This window comes from Mixophyes fleayi, chromosome 8 (assembly GCF_038048845.1).
Source record: "Mixophyes fleayi isolate aMixFle1 chromosome 8, aMixFle1.hap1, whole genome shotgun sequence".
NCBI lineage: Eukaryota > Metazoa > Chordata > Amphibia > Anura > Limnodynastidae > Mixophyes > Mixophyes fleayi.
The window spans coordinates 3,667,636-3,690,228 of record NC_134409.1 but is presented as its reverse complement, the minus strand read 5'-3'; the positions used below and the strand labels follow the sequence as shown (position 1 = coordinate 3,690,228).

Sequence of the window (22,593 nt, the reverse complement as noted above, 5' to 3'; positions counted from 1 at the left end):
GATCTGCGTTAATACAGCTAAATATCTCGGCATTCACACACAACACACAGTAGATTTTCACTGTTATCGCTGCAGGATAATCAGGCAGGTTAATTGCACGTAGGGCATAATTTTAATATAATTTAACTTGTTTTTAGGACTCCTTGTTACTTAACGTCAGCCTGTTGGTGCCAGAATTCTCAAAAGTGTCAAACAAAGAAGAATTGTGAGACATTGTCTTAACTAGAAAAACAAAAAGGATTTACTGGCCATTCTTTGTCTATCAGTGAATCATTTAAACTTGTCAGAGGTATATCTGTCTTCTCAGAAATTGCATTTAAAAAACCTTTTTCATTAAGCAGTAATCCCACATAGAAGGTTTATTTTTATATTTAAATAGCAAGTTAAGTATGTTCCAAGAATGCACTTTAGCTGCCTTCCTACAAATCGGTATCTCTTTTTCAAAATCTCTCTGGAGGGGAGACTATCATGCGGGCAGGCAGAGACACACACAGACTGACAGCATGTCATGTGATGGCAGTGGGGGGGAACGAGGGGGAGTGATTTACAATGCACAGTGCAGACAGAGCTCAGAGGGGGCCTTCCAAAGCCTCTCTGCCCACTAGATCATGTGCCTTATGACTGTGGTTACCATGGTAATGGTGAAAATTCTACAGAATTATAAGTCATTAATAACAGCCTCAAGAAACAAACCAAGGAAAATGATAATTACATTGCTTTTTCTTATAACCTGTGCCAAGGTTTTAGGATAAAATACACACCTTTTTTTTTTTTTTATTGGCTACGTTAATTAAATTAAAAAACAAAAAAACAGAAACATTGTTTCTCAGTTAATTATGCAGTCTACAAATTATATTTTTATAACAGTAAGTTTTTGCTGACATTTTGCATTGGAAATTATATTTAAAACCGCCTATCAATAATCTGGATCTCATGTTCATGATTCACATAGTCACATAGTCACATAGTCACTTGGTTGGTCTCTGAAGGGCTGTGGACGATAGATACTATCTGAATGGTTTAAAATTCCAGAGAAAATGAAATGTGCCGTATTCTGAACAGTGATTCCAACGTAAAGCTATTACTTTGTAGCTTTATTTAGAATTGAGCAACACACGTCAAGTATTTTCTATTTTTTCCCGCAAACTCTCCTATAATTTTTTCTTCCGCTTTGACACATTTATTAAGCATGTTTCAATTTGTTACCATTTATGTTTCTCTTTGATCAAATCGTGTTATAGACAGTGCACATGTAGAATCTTCAGTGGATACAGTAACGCTTGAAACAATGATTAAAAGCTCATTTTTAAAATCACCAGAGGGTATAAGTCCTCATTTTGGAATATAGATAATGCACATTTTGATACTTAAAGCTGGAAGAGTGCAAAGTATTGTATAGAAATGAATAACCACATAATGAATGACATTTCATTCCCAACAAACATGTATCCGCTAAGTCTTACATGTTGCAGTGACATGTCGTACACACTGTATGTACTGTTCTGCTCATGGGGTCTGATTATTGGGTATTCCATTCACTTTGATCATAAAACAGATCAGAGAGATGATGTCAGAGAAATATTTGCCTGGGGGATAAGCTTTGTTTAACTAATGAATGCTGGTATTGAAATCAATAGATTAAATACATATATAACACAGCCGTCAAATCCTAAGAGTTCAGAATTATAATGGAAACATCTCATGGACGATGAGGCTAAAGGGGCTTTGCTTCTGCTCTAAAACCTTTCTTCAAAGTGTTTCTTCTACAGATAGGACGCCAGCAAATACTTCTAAAAGTATTGATCTCTATTTCCAGAACTATTGTGTAATTGATTTCTACTGAATGAGAGCGACAAGCAGAGAGTCCATCACGTATCAGAGATCTCACCGTATTCACAAACAACTTCAAGAAACATGCCATACATTACTGATATGAGACATATCTCTTTATTTGTGCGTAAATAAGTCAGATTTATATCTGGGAATGTGCAGCGCCCTTCACCAGTGCAGTGGTCAAAGTGGGGGTATATAGTGTGGTATGCCATACCGCCACTTCTCCTCCCGCCTTCACGGTAAAACCATCAAATTCCATTCACTTACATTCCCATTACCTTGTTCATACCGCCGCTTCTAAATTTCCCCTTTGACCACTGCACCAGCCCAGGATGAACTCAAGACAGACGGCGTCCCGGAAGGACTTAGTTGAAAAAGTTAAAATGTATCTCTAAATTACCTCTTTAAAACATGGGTGACAGGTGGTACTCACATCTTAAATATGTTCCCACCACATTTGTTACAGAGTGAATGCCGTGTGTCGAGTGCTGAAGTGTCTGACAAATATCAGAAATTAGGTTGAAGGAAAAAGAGTTGACTGTCCTAGGAAAAGTGGTATACGGGGGGGTCCTAGTGTTACTGCATTAATTAGGTTCACATGCATGAAATCCAGTGTCAGGGTGTTTTTTTATTTGTTCAGAGTTACGCGACTATCATACTCTTACTATATAATAGAGTTTAGTGTCGTAGGAGATGGATATTGCTGGATATCAGAGCATTATGTATGTTGGGGATGAGTGATTAGTGGGTTATTATGTGGTTGAAAGTTTCTTCTCCCTGGTGCTTTCCCTGACTATGAACGTGTTTTTCATTTCTTAACCCCCAGCTCTGTAACACATCAGATGATCCCATTCTGTGGCTGTTTAGTTTTTCATATTTGGAACCTGGCGGCCTCTCAACAAGTTTACACTAATCCAGTTAGTTCAGACACAACTGTCTGTCGGCAGTGACTCATCTGTGAGTCAGGGTGAAACCTTTTACATATTAAAGCATGGGAATTGTTTGCACCTGTCGTGGCAGATTCATTCCCACCCTGTGGCAATTACACTGCAGTAATTAGTTGTGGTGCCGCGTGATTGACTTCATACCAACCCGTAATAAAGGGAAGTAACCTTCTCCTTACATAGAGGCGTGTAACCAGGGGGCATTGTGTAGGGGACGGGGCTGGGACTAAGAAGGCAGAACCTTGTTTACAAAAATCCCCATCACACCATTTAGCTCTTTGGGTGATTAGAAATTCACCCTTGGGTGTAATTACAGTATGTTGGTATCATACACGTACTGCCACGGTACTATGCACTGTAGATGTATAATCCTCGCAGGGCTGACTGTTCTCACAAACTTCCCCTGGTCACCAGAGGATGTCATCCTCAAGTTTGTCCTGAGCCTTATGGCTGATTGCCAGGCCTCTGCCGTAATACAGGCAGGGGAGGGCTGGCAAAATTTAGCCTGGGGGGCAAGACCCTACTCAGCAGCCTATTAGGAACACTTTAAGGAAAAAAAATTCAGGTGGCCCAGCCCAGGGTAGCCCACTATGGGAGCGGGCCAGGGGGCAGGTCCCCCCTGCCCAGCCTGCCCCTGAATACAGGTCATTAGCCACAATCTCTTGACCCACAGTTTGTGGTTGGTCTTCCCACCCCCCATGGTATTTGACCTCAGCTGTAAGAGAAGTGGAGATGCCCCAGGACAAACGTCTGTCTGGGTGGGGTCATCCTTTTACTTGGAATTTAAAGCATGCAAGTGTGTGTGCACCATAACTCTGGGGAGTCAGAGACAGAAGAGGCAAAGGCATTATTCAGCATGTTCTAAGTGTCTGGTTCTAGAGTGCGCACCTTTGTGCCTGGTTCTAGAGTGCGCACCTTTGTGCCTGGTTCTAGAGTGCGCACCTTTGTGCCTGGTTCTAGAGTGCGCACCTTTGTGCCTGGTTCTAGAGTGCGCACCTTTGTGCCTGGTTCTAGAGTGCGCACCTTTGTGCCTGGTTCTAGAGGGCGCACCTCTGTGCCTGGTTCTAGAGTGCGCACCTCTGTGCCTGGTTCTAGAGTGCGCACCTCTGTGCCTGGGTCTAGAGTGCGCACCCGCGTGCCTGGGGCTAGAGTGCGCACCCGCGTGCCTGGTTCTAGAGTGCGCACCCGCGTGCCTGGTTCTAGAGTGCGCACCTTTGTGCCTGGATCTAGAGGGCGCACCTCTGTGCCTGGATCTAGAGGGCACATCTGTGCCTGGTTCTAGAGGGCGCACCTCTGTGCCTGGTTCTAGAGGGCGCACCTCTGTGCCTGGTTCTAGAGGGCGCACCTCTGTGCCTGGTTCTAGAGGGCGCACCTTTGTGCCTGGGTCTAGAGCGCGCACCTTTGTGCCTGGGTCTAGAGCACGCACCTTTGTGCCTGGGTCTAGAGCGCGCACCTTTGTGCCTGGTTCTAGAGCGCGCACCTGTGTACCTGGTTCTAGAGCGCGCACCTTTGTGCCTGGCTCTAGAGCGCGCACCTTTGTGCCTGGCTCTAGAGCGCGCACCTTTGTGCCTGGCTCTAGAGCGCGCACCTTTGTGCCTGGATCTAGAGTGCACACCTTTGTGCCTGGATCTAGAGTGCACACCTTTGTGTCTGGTTCTAGAGTGTGGAGTCGCTCATCAAAAGAGCGTTTAATCTTTATCATCATTTATTTATATAGCGAGACCAATTGCGCAGCGCTGCACAGAGAACTCACTCACATCAGTCCCTGCCCCATTGGGTCTTACAGTCTAAATTCCCTAACACACATAGGCAGAATAGGGTTGATTTTTGTCAGCCAAATAACCTACCAGTATGTTTCTAGAGTAATCGCAAAAATCTCAAAGCAGGAAACACACATAAACCGTCCTACGGACACATTTTGCTCTCACAACCTTGAAGCCATTGCGATATCCTAGATATTAAGCTGATGAAAGAGTCCAGCGTTCTTCTGGCTGCCCAGTTACCTTTGATCCAACATATTAATAAGAGGATTAATAAAAGAAACTTCTGTTAAAATATCCACTTGTCTGGTTTTTTTTGCAGTAACTGTGTCTGTCCTGAAAGAGTAAAATTCTTCCATAATCGGTAAAAGAAATGTTCAGAATGACTGATTCCAGGAATAAAACACTGTACACATAATGTACATTTACCATAAGGACGATAAGAGGGTTATTATAACGGCTATTTGTGTGGTCTCAGAGAAATCATTACAAGACCAGACGTTGAGAACCTGACGCTCCGCTGTCCCTTGTCTATACTTGTGTTTCCTTTGGCACACAGCACGGATCTGTTGTAATTCACAGAACTGCGACTACCATGTAATTATCTACGTCCTCTCCCTATTTTTAATGAATTAAGTAAACTGTAGCAGCTTCCCTCGCTGACATGTGGGCAGTAGTTACAGTAAAAAGCTTCTGTCAGACAGGAAAACCAGCTGTGGCTGCCACTTTTTCATTTTTTATGTGCCGTGGGGCAGTTCCAGGAGCCGGGGATCGCATCCAGCTGGCTGCCGCCCCGTGTGCGCAGTCAGGTGCACACGTCATCCAAATGTGTGAAATGCGCCGGTCTGCCGTCTTATTTTATGTATTGATATTGCCAGAAGTGAAATGGAGACTTTGAGTATGAAGCCAGTCCAATTCTGAGTCAGTGACAGACTGACTAAAGATTCACCCAAACAGGGACAGACTTTCTCAAACCCTGTGTGAGCTCATCACTGCCAGATAGGGCTTTCTCCTCATCTGGAAAAGAGGTTACTGTACAAAAAAGTATTTAGCAGTAGAAATAATTAGTAGTTTCTTCCATTAAAGACTTTATTCTAATCACGGTTTACTGTAATGCTTTAGGTTTTGCTCCGTTGTTTCCTGGATTCCATGATGATGATGGTTCCAGATAGAAATTAGCAACTTTTTCATAACCGTTATTACATCTGGCAGAATTCTGCACATTTTGGAAGCAGAATTTGGCCTTAGTTGTCTCAGTCCTGCAACAACCCTGCAGTAGGCAATGATTCTTGTTGTCCCAGCTTTATTCATAAGCAATAAATTCTACAAATTGTGAAACAGCCCAGAATGGGATTTCCCAGAATGATGATGAACAACAAATATTGAAGACTATGAGTCTGATTCACACTCAGACATAAGTCCCTTTGCATGCCGTGTTTGTATAGCTCTGCGGTTGCTCAGAAAAGAACCGTACGAATGAACATAACTGCATGCAATTCATATCTGAACGTAAATGACATGACAGGCTAGAACTTGATGGATGCGACTGAGGTATAAAGACATGGACAGACATAGGCCATGTACCGTTAGGGTGTCCCAGCAGCCAACGCAGATGTGGATCCAAGTCCTGAGTTTCTCTAAAGTACATTTTTTGTAGCCGTATCATTTGTACCATCTACTGGGCAGGTGTAAGTGCCGACTGATATTGGTGACTGTCACTGCATCATCATTGTATTAAAAACCACGTGTATCCAACCGTGCCACTAGAAGAAGAACATTTCTACGCAAGTAAGAGGGAATAAAGTGCAGTACACAATAACAGCATCCTGATTCATGCATTTAACATAATAAAAAAAAAGATTAAAGTTTTATGAGTTAGTTTATTTTAGAGGCATATTTTTATGGGACTTTATGTTGCACATATACCTGTGCGGATCTGTCTGTCTGCATCAGGCAGGTAACGTACAGTCAGAGCACACTTACAGATTCAAATGGAAACGTATCTTGAGATCCGCTTGGATTTGTTAATGCATACCTAAATACTTAGTACGTTTTTTGACCCAACTACTTATAAAACGGGACTGCTCGGTAATTAGTTTGGAGGGGTGCCTTGAAAAAATTATGGAGACTCTAAGGGTGCCGCGGACTGAAAAAGTTTGGGAACCACTGTCATAGTCATTAATAACAAAACAGATTTTAAAAAATAAATAAATGTATCTCTTTCTCTCATGAAATACATTTTTCTTTTTTTTTTCATTTTTACATTTGCTCCTGATTACAAACACATGTTATAGCATGAATATATGACTGGCATCACTAGTACTCAGGACTATCCCTGTAGCTAGAGCAAGAGATACGGCAGAAAAAACAAGTAACTGAGACGCTCAGAGGTTGATTATAAGTGGCTGCGAGCGCTTGCGATTGGCACGTACTTACTATCAGGGCCGGATTAGGGGAATGAAGGGGCCCCTGGGCTAAGGGCGCCTCCATTCCCCCGTGAGGCCCCCATTGTGAGCCGCCCGCCACCCCCGCCCCCCGAGAGGGCACCCCCCCAAAGCGCTTACCTGTCAGTTCAGTCCTCCGTCCCCGGCGCGCTGTAAGCTCCTTACTGAGGAGATCTCGCAAGAGTTCACTCGCGAGATCTCCTCAGTAAACAGAGTACTGAGCGCCGGGGATGGAGGACTGGACTGACAGTGCTCAGCAGCATTGATCGGGCTGGGGGCGCCCTCGCCCCCGGACCGATCAATAATGCTGCTGCGGACTTTGAAGGGCCCCCTGGATGCCCGAGGCCCCTGGGCTATAGCCCAGTTAGACCTCAGGTTAATCCGGCCCTGCTTACTGTACATTGGCTACGGGTGAACGGCCCTTCCCGCCCCATCCCAGAGACCGTAAGCCGTAGTAAGTGTCCTTTGCGTACGCAGATGAATTGAACGTTGCTGCGTTTAGTTGCATATGTTCAGGTTCTGCGCAGATCAAACTTGCAGATTATACGCACAAAAATCAACATTTACGTTCCTTGATGAACTAGGACCCATGACTTTATCTATAGATATTTTGTCTTCTGTATATACATCGCCGTTCTCATTATGAGAAGATTGGTTCTCTCTACGCGACCTCCCAGAACGCAGAGTAAGTCTTTCCCTCTTCACTAACTAAACATACGTCTGACATTTATTGCTTCCCACCACGGTATATTTAAACATTTATCTTGTATAATCAAGTTATTAGGTTTGTAAAAGTCAATCTCTGGTCCTGAATAATTTGTATCAGATCCGTCTTCCCACGGTATCGCTGGTCGGTTTGCACGTTGCGCCGGTGTCTTTGCAGCGCCTCGTAATGTATATCTTTCTTATAATCCTACCAATGTCTCAGGTCGTGGGGCCCAGGAAGTTTGGGCATTCTCTTTAATATATAGATTCAGATGCCTATTCTTAGTCTGTCTATGAAATGTACATTGCATGAATGATGGGTAAATCTTATCTCTGTGTAAACATTAGTGAAGCCATTTTTCCCAGAAACACATAACTAATGACCAGACTGCGGAGGGGAACGTGGCTGCTGTATTGTCACATTTTCTGGGCCTTCCAAACCTCTCAGTACATCACATTTAAGGGTTTTCTGCGCAGTATATGATGCAATGGCCTCAGGAGAGGCGCGTTTCACTGTAATCTAAAGTAAAGTGCAGCTATCACTATAAACTGTCTAGTGCAGTACTAACTTCAGTGCTACATTTCTTTCCAGAAATTGTTACGGTTTTAGGATGTTTTTTTAAAATGGACTCTTGATATGTTCTACTGACATTTGCTGTATTTGATCCAGAATATAAATTAGGAGACAGATTGAGCAAGATTTCTAGTAGATAAAAATGGCCTCTGCCATTGAAGCTCGAGATATAGAAATAGAATTACAGTTGTTCCTTTCACGTTTAACTTTAAGTAAAAGATCCTTCTTGATATTTTAAATTGGTCCCGTCGCCGTAAGGCAGCCATCTTGTGGACTGGACCCTTAGTTAGTTCAATAGGAACTAGCGGTGTCACTCTCTTAAAGTTTGGTTCAAAACACAAAATGGCTGCCTCCTCTAGATGGTGGGTCCAATGCGGCTTTAGGATACAGTGAGCCAAACTTTGTGGTATAAATCCTGATAGGTTTTTATTCATGTCTTTTATATTAAATTCAATCTGTCATAGGGACATTACTAATTTCTACTTTTGTTTTCCAGAATATGACCACCTGGGATTCCTACTTAAATTGGACTCTAAAGTGTAAGTAAGATTATGTTTTCTTCACTTTCAAAGCTTGTATTGTCCACTAATATATTGCTTCAAATATTAATATTAGTATTATTGTATTTGGTGCTACTGAGAAGGTGCAATTATAATATGGTAATATTGTACTGAATCACTGGAGGAGGGCATTTTGTGGGTTGCCGTGGAAATGAAACACTTTATAAATGTACCATGTGACATGGATGGGCGTGGCCTCTCTCTTAAAGGAGAACCCAGTCAAAATAATATTATTATTATTATTATTTATCACATTTTAACATATACAGAGAAGGAAGCACTGATGAGCCGTTAATCACGCTCGTTCAAGTGAAAAGTAAACATATAAATACGTGGAAAATATCACAATAAAGCTCAGTCCAGAGCTTAATGAAAACAGCATCACACAAGGTGCGGAAATAAAACCATTTTTAAACTCCACACAGCATATAAAGCATAAGCTCCAACAGTAAATGTGTATTCCCTCGCTACTGGGTGCTGAATACCAGTGGGACTCTAACCCTATGTGTTTTATGTTATAAATATTAAGGGACAACTGTATGAAAATCTTCTACCTGGTGTCTATGGTGTGCTGATAACTGTGCTTGGAGATCTGACCATTTAGTACAGTTCCATTACTTGATTTCTCTTCTCTTGTGTTCCCCTGTTAATGTTCCTGACATGTTATAACCATTACACAATACAATAGCTCAGGGACAAATGGCAAGGGATGTGTGTGACATCATAGGGGCTGGGGTATGACATCATAGGGCTGGGTATGACATCATAGGGGCTAGGGTATGACATCATAGGGGCTAGGGTATGACATCACAGGGGCTGGGGTATGACATCATAGGGGCTGGGGTATGACATCATGGGGGCTAGGGTATGACATCATAGGGGCTGGAGTATGACATCATAGGGCTGGGTATGATATCATAGGGGCTGAGGTATGACATCATAGGGGCTGGGGTATGACATCATAGGGGCTGGGGTATGACATCACAGGGGCTGGGGTATGACATCATGGGGGCTGGGGTATGACATCATGGGGGCTAGGGTATGACATCATAGGGGCTGGAGTATGACATCATAGGGGCTAGCGTATGACATCATAGGGGCTGGAGTATGACATCATAGGGGATTATGTCCAGAAAGGTACAAACATACGACACAAAGGGGTGGCGGAGGGATAGCTGTATCTAGTATATACATTCCCTGTACTATGCACAATCCGGCACAGAACACGTTTGAGGTTTGTGGCCCTATAACAACTTCTGAAAACGTTTCAGTAACACTTCCAAGACCTACCCGTGTATGGTGATTGGTTTTATTGTCGCCTCTCGATCTCTGTTTTTAATACACATTCAACTAGACACATTTTTGTTTTAAGTGTTTCCAAGGCACTAATGGAACCACTTAATTCTGGCGGCGCACATTGCAATCCCGTTATATTGGATCATTGTAATTAAGCCACGTATGTGGAAGGCCAAACTGCTCAGATCAGATTACTGTGATCCAATGCATCCAGAATGTATGATCATTTACGGGTCGTGTGTCAGGAAATGTCATCGACAACCTTGTTGTTTTTTTATTTTAATACTTCAGAATAAGATTAACGGACTTGGGGGATTCTCTCTCCAACGCAGCTTATGTATATACTGAGGACACAGACTATTGCTCTGTGAATCCTATATTACACGTCCTTATACCGACCGACCTCCATGCTGCATTGTCACACGGTCATCACCCTCCTAATACAGTGATTACAGGTGACTGGTGCCCATAGTTGCAGAACACAGCTGGGGAAAGAGGGACCAGAGGAGGTGCCCCTAGAATTAGGCCCTCACCTCCCTATCATCATAATGTTTTTCCCCGCGCACATCGCATATAAAATCTGTTTTTGGTGAAACATTGTCGCCAATTACCCACAAGACCTGATTAAGGGTTCAGGGCACCCGAGTTTAATACGCTGGTAGCGCCCCCTGACCTTCCTCGCCAGGCTCATACGCTGTAGGTGAAAACAAAACTCACCCCTCATCATCCAGCATCCGCCCAAGGATGACTCATCGTCTTCAGCCTGTACCATGGGAATACTTCAAGATTAAAACCTTACATTTTTCTTTAATATTTTATTTTATTTAGGGGAACAACTATTCTCTTATATTTTAAAATTAATTTCAGTTCATTCCTCTACCTCTCACAGTTTTGAATTCCCCCAAAAGTCTTACGCCCTAGGCTGCAGATTATTCTGCCTATTGGATAATCAGGCCCAGATTACATAACAGATGTCTGTGAAATGCACATAGTGACATTGTTTGGGGGTTTGGTTTAGCAACTATTGAAGTGAACAAATAACAGGTCTGTTATTGACGCAATTTACCATCATTTTATGGCAGTGGCAGCTTTTCACCACCTTCTAAGGTGCAAACTTTTTGGAGAGAATTTCTCACCTATCACATGCAGGAATTTCAATAACTGCATTAAATTTGTTTGTGTCATGAGTTTTACGCATTTTTCCTGCGAATGAACAAAATAGTGTGAAAGATATGAGAAATTAATTGCGCAAGGTGTAAAGAAAATCACAGTGATTATTTGCACCCGCGTTGGCGACTTTAATTTCCCTTTTAAAGTTTGTCCTGAAAAGTGAAGTCATCCGCCATAATAAATATCAATTATGAATATGTCCCTTTTTATGTTATAATGGACCTAATGTAGCTGCCACATGTGACTCTGGGCCGCACCGACACCCACCTCCCTGTGTATTGTGTTATGTGCTGTCACACAGTAAAAGCAGTCCGTGTGGTATGTATTGAGGCCGGTAAATCTATCCCGCAGTGAGAGCCTTGTGATAGACGTGTCTTCATTACACGGATCTGCCCCTGGATACGTTAGCACTAACACAGGATTTTGTTGCTGACGTATCGTGTCATCAAGTATCAGGGGGGCATTTGCCGGTGAGAACCTTTCCTGACCCGCTGGCTCTGAACTTGTGTTTTCTGTCTCCCTCAATTTTGTAACTTACATCTGTCCTCTCCCGGGACAGTTTCACTGCAGTACAGGGAATGTTTTCTACCACTTGACGTGTTTTATTGAGAATAATTTTCTTATTGCATGAAAACAGCGGACGGAACTTGGCCTAATAGGGCCGGGTGATTGATCTCCGCTGTGACAGGGGCCCCCACCTCCAGGAGCCCTCCCATTCCCTGCTACCAGATATTCTGCTGGCTATAGAACCAGGTGTTATAATACTGTCCTGTCACCTATAGCCGGCTGTAAATTCTTCCTGGAAACAGCCATACGCTGCAATTAGAGTGCTGCAATGATTCTAATAACTCTGACACATCCTAAAATATTCCGGGATTGAATTATATACGTTGTAATTATGACCTTATGGTCACTTGTCTGTTTTATAATTAATCGCCATATACTTTCTACGCTGGTTTTGATCAAGTTCCAGGATATTCATATTTACACTTAGTTACACACTTTAATAATCTAGGTTTTCACAGCGGTTTCTTGCGTAACTCCTCATCAGCGTTTCTATATAAGGCGCCACAGATTCCATAGCACTGGACAATCATTATACCGATATGACATATAGGAATACAATAAACATAATAAAATAAACATGAATATATTATAACATAAACCTGGATAATCATGAGTGAACAGTTACAGTTATCACGGAGGCAGCTGCCAATTCCATGCAAAAGAATCCAGCATAAGACATCGGATGTACGAAGTGGATGAAGATGAGACATAGGGTAGAGAGGACCCTGCCTGTGAGAGATTATATCTAGATCAGACAACATCCTACCTAGGACAAGGCATTATGAGTATATAACGTTTAGGTGACTGTGCTCATTGGTTTACCTATAACTACATTTGGGTTTTAGGACAGAACTGTCTATGGTCTGACATCACACTAAATAAATAACATGGGTAGTACACGCTGAACATGGTCCATCATGTCACATTACACGGATGCTGTATGTAACATACCTCCATGATGTCACCTCAGCTGACTCACCAGCGTACGTTGTTAGTTCTGCAGTTATCTAGGTGGTCAGAGAGTCTCTGTATGGGCCATAGCCCCCCATCAGTCTCTGTATGGGCCATAGCCCCCCCATCAGTCTCTGTATGGGCCATAGCCCCCCCCCATCAGTCTCTGTATGGGTCATAGCCCCCCCATCAGTCTCTGTATGGCCCGCCCCCCCCATCAGTCTCTGCATGGACTGTGGGCCCCCCATCAGTCTCTGTATGGGCCATAGCCCCCCCATCAGTCTCTGTATGGGCCATAGCCCCCCCATCAGTCTCTGTATGGCCCGCCCCCCCATCAGTCTCTGTATGGACTGTGGGCCCCCACTAGTCTCAGTGTCTCTGTACATAGTAACTATAGATCAGTGCGGAACCTGCACCTGTAAGCAGAGATGAATGGGAGGGGCTGGCTCATGGGTCATGTGACCACCTCTGCAGTGTAAAGCCAATCAGAGGAAGGGGAGGAGTTAGTGCAGTGCATTCTGGGTCACATCTTATCCCTCCTTCCTCTGCAACACTGGCTGTACAGGTAAATGTGAGGAGGTGTGAGGGGCATGTGAGGAGCATGTGAGGAGGTGTGAGGGGCATGTGGGGAGGTGTGAGGGGCATGTGAGGAGGTGTGAGGGGCATGTGAGGAGGTGTGAGGGGCATGTGAGCAGCATGTGAGGAGGTGTGAGGGGCATGTGAGGAGGTGTGAGGGGCATGTGAGCAGCATGTGAGGAGGTGTGAGGGGCATGTGGGGAGGTGTAATGGGCATGTGGAGAGGTGTCAGAGGCATGTGAGGAGGCATGTGAGGGGCATCTGAGGAGGTGTGAGGGGCATGTGGGGAGGTGTCAGAGGCATGTGAGGAGGTGTGAGGGGTATCTGAGGAGGTGTGAGAGGCATGCGAGGAGGTGTGAGGGGCATGTGGGGAGGTGTAATGGGCATGTGGGGAGGTGTCAGAGGCATGTGAAGAGGTGTGAGGGGCATGTTATGGGCATGTGGGGAGGTGTAATGGGCATGTGAAGAGGTGTGAGGGGCATGTTATGGGCATGTGGGGAGGTGTAATGGGCATGTGAGGAGGTGTGAGGGGCATGTTATGGGCGTGTGAGGGACATGCGAGGGGTATGTTATGGGCAAGTGGGAAGGTGTGAGAAGAATATGGGGGAGTTTAAGGATACACGTGGGGGCATTTTGTGACACATGTGGCTCTGAGGGCACGTGGGGCTATTTTGGAGCAAGCTGCAGATCTGAGTGGCATGAGGTGGAAGTTTGGAGCAGGTGGGCATGTGGAGGCATTTTTGAATGAATGACGCAGGTGCCAAAGTTGTCTTGAAATTAAGAGTAATTTGCATCCATTTTGGAGGTTGGATGGTTATACGTGCGACCTCTGCCCGTCACTGCTTTAAGGCACAGCCTCCTATACATCCCTGCACCCACATCACCTTACACAGACATTCCCACTAAACACAGCTGATGTATTCTCCATATATAATAACCCTGCAGTAAGATGTATGCTGGGCACATACTGGATACACCACCTAAGGTTAAAGGGTTTATAGACCTTCGTTATGGAAATACTGTACGTAGAGAACCTGCATAAGCTTATTTTTGGTTCTGTTGTCACATCACATGTTTTATGCCACCTGCGGCTGCAGCAGTCACACCAGACGTTGGCGTACAAACATTTTCTGCTATTTCCAGATGTTGCCTAATAATCAAAACCCCTCAATATAAGCGCTATAAATGCTAAATATTATTTACTAATTGGAAGGTCTGATAATCCAATTGATGTGAAAAATATCAAAGAAAATATCCCCATATCAATTTTTATTTATTTTTTTATTAATCCAGCATAAGAAAAATAATGTTATTTCCATGTTATTGTTCCACAACAGCGATCTACCTAACCTCATCATAGCCTAGGAAGTCCGCTCTCTGCCGTTATCTCTGACCAGAAAACACAGCAGGATGTTGGGGACAAGAGACAGGTAGCAGATTATTTCCTGCAGTTAATTATATACAGATAGATAAGATAAAGCATTAATTCATGGATACATACGAGGCTAACTGGTTGTATAGTCAGATTGTTATATCACTTCTGCCTACTGAGAGTCCAGGTGGAAATAGAAAACTCATTATACATTAATATTAGAGGATTTCAGAACAATAGTTTGTGCTTTGTATTGTGTGCACAGGAATATACATTACAGTTCCATCTGAATGAATGGGGTAGAAAGAAGGGTCTGTATGTAGAACCAGGAGGTGATCTGGTAACATGGAATCTCGTCATGTAGGGCGCACATCGTATTGAGTTACCGTTATATTATTACACTACAACAGAGCTTCATCTCATCCCAGCAGACTGGCTCCTCTCTGCCGCCTCTCATCCCTATCACTACTAAGGAATTCTCATCGTATGGGAAAAGGAAGAGGGACTGATGGATAGTCTTACACAGTGCTCCCAGAATTTTCATTAAAATCTGCTTTCTATTACAATGAGATGAGGTTGACTCACTGCAGGAGCACACACATTTCCATCACGTGATTAATATGATGTGATTCAATATACGTAGTCCTGTAATACACATGAACAAATACACATTCATACTCATCCGTGCGGATTATCGACACTACTCCCACTCTTCATTCCTTTGTGAGAAAGTAACGCTGGGTTGTGAGTCCGGTGTGTGCATGAGTAGGTCATACTAGCCTGTCCTCCCTGAATGTACGGAAGACTCCCGAATTTTGGGAAGTTCTCCCAGATCCCTGGAAAGGCAGGCCTGACATACACATTATCTGTGCTAGCTAGTGACGCACATACGTGTAGTTTTTAATACAATGCTTTTGCCGTGTCAGTCATCAGTATCAGTCGGTACTTAGACCTGTAGCTGGAACAAATGATACGTCTAAAAAACCACGTTCCTACTAGATGCCCAGAGCTTGAACCATTACCTACATTCATCCGCACTTTCTCTCCCCCATTCCGCCCTTCAAGTCATAGGGAGTAGGATGTGTCATTTGCATTCAAACACGATTTGCACACATTTTGCGTTCATTGGTGTAAGGTCCAATGTCGTGAGTAATTTCGCGCCAGAAACGGCACACAAAGTGACTTATGTCCAACAATGTATCAGGCCTGTGCTATAAACGTGCGTTCCGCGGTTCCCGCGACACACATGTAAAGATAAAGGCCTGTATAATTTTATATTTAGGTAGCGATCGGTCACCTCCTAACAAGTCTTGATTGTCCACGCTGTGACACAGTTATCAGTAGAGCTTTGTGCAATCTACAGTAAGTGATACATTGTGACAGTGGCTTCTGTGTTTTGTAGCGCTCTGGATGCTTACTGAGCTGCGTTAAATGCTTCAGGTTGGATTTCATTTAACAGATGTGAAAGGAAACGACCTGAAACCTAATCATCTCCAGAAACAACACATCTGCACACCCCGATATTGATTTACCCCCCACCCCACTTCAATCACTCTCCAGACCCATCTAATGAAACCGGACCCCCCCAACAGAGATCTCATAAAACATACAAAAGGATGTGTGGAAACATGAGGGTTACACTTCTGCTGCTACTTTACTTGTTCTACGATAAAAATGGAATAACAGAAAAGTTTTATCACGCCGTCCCCTGTGTTCTCCCGGATCGAGTGGCCTGAGCGATATTTATACAGCTTATTCCATCAGGGAGCAGAGATCTGACACACTGGAAACAGCTGGCGCAGGAGCCTCTCTGGGACCCTCCAGATTAATACGCTGCAGCTTCTTCTGTACACAGTATATACAGTATTTATGTTTTACACACAGCTAAAATAGCATCACGCAGGTTCGTGACGATTTCAGGTCTTTTTTCATTCCCAGTGACGGTTACCACGGAATTACTTCTCTTTTAGACATATTATAAAGTGCAGTGTTTATAAGTAGCGGATAACTTATGTGGAGAAATGAATGTGTACATTTCGCTCTTCTTACAGCCAATATAATTCTAATATAAAACATTTTGCAAGTGCTGTTTAAAGTTATTGTCTCTAAGAAGCTGAGGGGAAAATGACATTATAACCGCAGATGTGAAATATAAAATCTGCAGCTTACTGAATAACAATCAACATATTGTTATGTGTTACAGAGAAGTAATTACCTGGAGTAATCTGAGTTTAAGTTTACTTGTCAGGGCACATTTCCCCAACTTCACCCCATAAACATTCAGTTCTCACCTGACTGGAGGAGACTGTTATCTACTTACCTGCTTCTTAAGCCCCACGTTGATGACAAGAGTACCAGGTGCATGATTATAATATTTATTACGCTCGCGTCATTAACCTGTCATGCTTTCTCACTGTAACGTCTCTTTGAGCTCTGTGAGTCCCTATTTTTCTCTGAGATTGGGATATTTAAGAGCAGGATAGGAGACTACCTCCAGCTGGATCTCCTGCTCCGAGAGACAGATGTACACAGACAGCACAAACCTTTATTCCCGCAGCTCCAGAACCGCTGCCGGGAAAAACATCTCCCTGTTACTATACGGAATGTTCCCATGTATTATTCTATAATAATGGTGGTGATGGGTCTTCTTTAACAAGTTGTTACATTGGATACAGTAATATATTAGTCTTTAGAAAGTTAATTCCATATAATTAATGCTAAAATCTTTTACTTTAGATCTGACGCTACTATTCCTGCAGTCACAAGTGTAATCTGCTGCGTGAAGGGATTAACACAGAGGTTGTAGCCTTTGGTGCGTGACGTGCGCACTGTGTCTACTCAGCGGTTCATGTGCAGCTGGACGTACATCCGTTTCTTTGCGTAAATTGCACATGTTTGTACTGCGCACGCATATGTCTGTTTACAGATTTTGTCGCATCCCACACTTATGACTCCTTACAACCAGAGAGGCGTAGGCCCGATGTTCAGATCATTTCGGTAGACACAGTTACCCCTGTCTGCATGTGCTGGAGGGACGATGTAACGTTACACAATGATGACGATGTGCAGCGCTAGCTGATTGGATGTGTGCAGATTGACCCCTCCCATTGATAATTCTTTAGTCATTAGTTAGTTTAATTTTTATCTGTATTTTGTAGTTGTGTTTGTATTTAGTCACATTTTATATGGAACATTCGAGTTTCACTTTTATTAATAACACTATGAACACATTATTCTCTGTTGTGTATATGACAGCTCATTCTGTTATTATATTATGTACAAATAGGACAATGTGACTGTAACCTGACAAGCTGCCTTTCTTAACCTCTACATTATCGCAATATACCCACTTGTTTGTCGTGACGTAAGCCTGACATATATAGTAACGTAGAGCCGACCGCGATTCGTAACATCAAGGCCCCAGTTCTTCCCACGTTACTAGGGAGTGGGTAGGATATGGAAGGAGAGTCTGCTCCCTGGGAAATCCTCCCCAAAATTCGGGAATTTACAAGATATTTCAGGAGAGTGGACCAGTATGGGCAACATCCATACTGGACCAGCTGAAATCCCTCCTCTGTCAGTCACTGTGATTTGGGTTTCCTAGCACCTGGAAACCCCCCTCCCAGCCTGGGGTACTGTATGCTTGAGGTGGCTGGACCCTGCCCCAGGACCAGCCACTTTGCAGCTTGTGTGCAGATCGTTTCTGTCTGCACTGTTCACAGCCATCTCTCCCCAACAAAGTATTGAAAGCAGCAAGAACATGTAGGAGAGAGCAGGACAGTCTGACAACTGTTCTGACACACTGAGTCAGGGCTTTGTCCTGACTGTAGGGACAGTTGGGGGTATGTCCAGCTTCACACAGCTCTGCTCGAAAAGGGAGAGCTGTGTGCCCCTAACAGTAGTACACGCAGCATTGCCCATGTATATGATGGGGGATTGGAAGAGTCGAAGAGCAGCTAAGCACTGTCTAATATTATAGCTACACCTCCATGCATGCTGGTCATGCCCACTGGCGGTGTGGTGTGGAAACCCCCCTCTACAAATCCTGCGTTTGCACCTGGGACCCATCCAAATCCTCCAACTCCCCCGCCCCCGTTTACAACTGGCAAATGTAGGAATCTTTGCACTCTGTAATCACAGACTCTCCTCCTTTAGACTGTAAGTTCCAATGGGCCAGGGACTGGTGTGAGTGACAAATATTCTCTGTACAGCGCTGCGGAATTAGTGGCGCTATATAAATAAATGATGATGATGATCGTGTCTGGCAGAATCCAGTCCTTTTGGGAAAAAATACTTGTCCATCTCCGACTGGTCCTGTCTCGACTTTCCTCCTCCTGCAGTACACAGAAAGGCCTCTCACTGGACCCCCTACTGAGCCCCCTATTAGTTGGGTGTGGTCGGGCACTTTTCCAACCTTTTTGGGACAATCCTAAATTTCAGGACATGAACAGATTGCAAACTAGTGCCAGTTAGCCTCCAACCGCCACAATGGCTATAGATCTATTATTTGTAACACTATTATTTAAAGACACATTTAACAGAACTGGGATACAACTAATTGTATCAGTGAGGATGCATTTTTCCACATTTGCTGATGGGTGAAAAGTCACTTTTTGGGTTTAATCCTCCCTTAGTAGATGCACATTGAACGTAAAAAGAAAATAAAAAGTTTGTCATATTTAATATGACACATTGTAGGATCGTCATGCGTGTGTCTCCGATGTCGCGTTTGCTTGTGAAGACAGGTTTAAGTGTTGTATGTGAGCCGCCTTACTGTAGATGTTTTGGTTTTGGACAATTATTGGGAGGATTGGCTGACATTGCTCGTGAATGTCACTCAGGATTGTAGTGGGATTGCCGGAGTGGCTTCCTCTGCCAGGGACTGAACAGAAGCTGCATCACATTCCTCACATATTAACAAAGCCGCTCCGGGCTTCTTGCTTCTCACAAGCCGCAAATTAATTTTCAGCCGTACCACACCCCTTGTGGTTCTTGTGTGAATCATTCAGTGACAAGATTTCTCCTTCTAACAACAAATCTCTGAAACCACTGTCAGAAATGATCCTCGTTACCACTTCCCAAAAGCTCATCATGGTATTCCCACAAACCTCTTCACTCCACACGCTTCTTTAATGGAAGCCAGCGCTTGACATCACCAGTGCTTTGTCTTCATGTCTGAAGACTTGTTCAGTAAAGCTTAGTAGCATTATCTGTGTCATACGTGAGTGCTAGCAAATCCCAGCTATTGATGAACAAACATGCATGAACATGTGTGTATACATGGGCAACATACAGATTAACCCTTGAGCAGTTTCCCAGGTTAGAGAGAACTGGATCACTATGAATCTGATGTTATGACAGATTCTACATTACTGCTGCCAGATTAGAGGCACATTAACACAAGAACATTCAGAACATCTTGATGAACGGTCAGACGTGAGCCGTATCCTGCGTGAAATTGCTCTCCGCATGGTCCAAAAAGGACATTACACCAGTGAACGAAATTGAATGTAATTCATTTCCAAACACAAATGACACATACGACTGTTCCAGCTTGAGAGGCGGAACAGAGGAGGATGGAGGCGCATTAACGTAGACTATGTACAATTAGAGCGTACCCAGGGCATGCCAACACCAGACCGTACCCAGGGCGTGCCAACACAGATGTGGCTGATTCAAGTTTTGGGTTTCTCATACGTGCGCTTAGTTTCAACCGTATCCTTTGCAACAGCTACAGGGAAGGTGAAGTCATACTTGCCAACTTTTCCACGTTGACTTCAGGGAGATCCCGAGGGAGGTGGGCGTGTGGGGCGGGGCTTGACGAATCGCATAATTTTGGCCCCACCACCTAAATGATTATCACAACTTGCCCAATTACAGCAGGGGGCGGGGCTAAGATGACACAGTATTTACGTCATTACGCCACACCCCCCCACCGCTTATCTATTGCGGAGGCGAGAACCGGGAGGTTGCCCTTGCTCTCCCAGGAGGTCTCCCAGAAATGCGGGAGTCTCCTGGACATTCCGGGAGAGTAGGCGACTATGCATTAAAGAAAAGCAGCTAATGAATCTCTAGAGACTGAAGTGTCTTTTACATTTCTGTCTCCATTATTGAAGTCATGTTGTCTTATCTGTCAGTCTGATTAAATCTTGGTCTCCATGAAAATGGCCACCTCCATAGACATCGATACATGGACACAATTTCTGAACTGTGTCATCATGCCACAGATGGCAAAGCCAACCACGTCTTGTACTGGCTCAGCATCAGGGAGAATGCCAGACTCTTCAGGGAGTGAGGGAGATCACCCCTATTTCAGGGAGTCTCCCTGACGTTCAGGGAGAGTTGGCCAGTATGGTGTAAGTGCCGACTGATAGTGATGACTGACACGACATAGTCTTTGTATTAAAGACGACAAGTATGCGTGCCACTAGGTAGCACAGATCACGTGTATGTAAGTAAGAGAGACTATGAGAACACATTGTATGTACAGTGTGCATTTCACAACATCCTGATTTATGTATTTAATGTAAAAAAATATATATTTTTAATAATGATTATGCTGTTAAACGTCCATTTATTTTATAATATAAAATGTTTTAAATGCATCCTGCTGTGTCTTAATATTGCACAGTCTGTTCTGTCTGTCTACGGGAAGTAATGTTTAGACAGAGTGTTCTTTTGCCCATATGCAGTTGAAACGCATCTTGAGATATGTTTGGAGTTTAATATGTTCAGAACTGCACCCGAGTTCCTTATTAAAACATGATTTGCGTTCGTACATGAATCAGCCTCTGTATCTCTTGTTTCCCTCCTACACGAGCTATTGCTGCCTAGTGACAAATGGTCATTTATTGACATTTTAAATAGGTGCAACAAGAACCAATCAGCAGCTTAGCTTATAAATATTTAGCGCAAATTAAACAAAGACAGTTTTTAATTGATTGCTGTGGTGTAGTGTAAGTTTTACAGATAAATGTTGTTTGTAATCTATTTATTTATAGATAATCGCTCTAAATATATATTATTCTATATACTGACAAAATGCAGAAACTGTATTATTAAGTGGGGGAAACGGCTTATTTTACACATTAATCATCATTATCATCATCATCACCATTTATTTATATAGCGTCACTAATTCCGCAGCGCTGTACAGAGAACTCACTCACATCAGTCCCTGCCCCATTGGAGCGTACAGTCCCTAACATACACACACACAGACAGACACGCAGACGAGGGTCAATTTGTTAGCTGCCAATTAACCTATCAGTATGTTTGTGGAGTGTGGGAGGAAACCGGAGCACCCGGAGGAAACCCACGCAAACACAGGGAGAACATACAAACTCCACAAAGATTTAAATAATTGTATTAAATAATGATATTTAGATGATGATTTCTATCTTCATTAATTGTATTTCAAAATATGTGATGAAACTTAGAGTAAAACGCAAGTACTCCCATTGTTGAGTGAGGCGTCAATTTTATCACAAAAATATTTAATTTGAGTCACGATTCCCGCTAGGTGGCGCTGTAACTGTCTTTCTGACTTTGTATTTATTTATGCAAATGAGGCACATTTTCCGCAATAGCAAATAGTCAATATTTTAGTGAAAATAAAAATTACAGGCCATAATGTGAATACCAAACATTGTGTTGACTTTAAAAGTAAAATGTAAATATGCAGTACCGGTTGTAACCAGCAGGTTTGCACTGAGCTCTATGTATATCCTCCTTTAAATATAACTGGGATGTGACACTTCCTCTGAGACACGTAGTACATGATAGTGTTGCCACAGCAGTGGTAATGTTGGCTGATAGTAACTCCAGCCGCGAATGTGGCA

At 43.4% G+C, this 22,593-nt stretch overlaps 1 protein-coding gene across 7 annotated transcripts in view; it reads left to right on the top strand.

The window, feature by feature from the left end:
• Window positions 1–22,593, top strand: part of ST3GAL3 (ST3 beta-galactoside alpha-2,3-sialyltransferase 3) — a 239,927-nt gene that overhangs the window by 135,483 nt on the left and 81,851 nt on the right. For 5 of the 7 annotated variants that reach the window (XM_075181687.1, XM_075181688.1, XM_075181689.1 and 2 more), the window contains one exon: window positions 8,757–8,799. The exons of 1 other annotated variant lie outside the window; for it this stretch is intronic. In XM_075181687.1, the coding sequence (XP_075037788.1) occupies window positions 8,757–8,799 (43 nt within the window). Of the gene's footprint in view, window positions 1–8,756; window positions 8,800–13,351; window positions 13,370–14,717; window positions 14,811–22,593 lie in introns of those variants that run through there. One more of the 7 variants, XM_075181691.1, reaches the window with a different exon arrangement.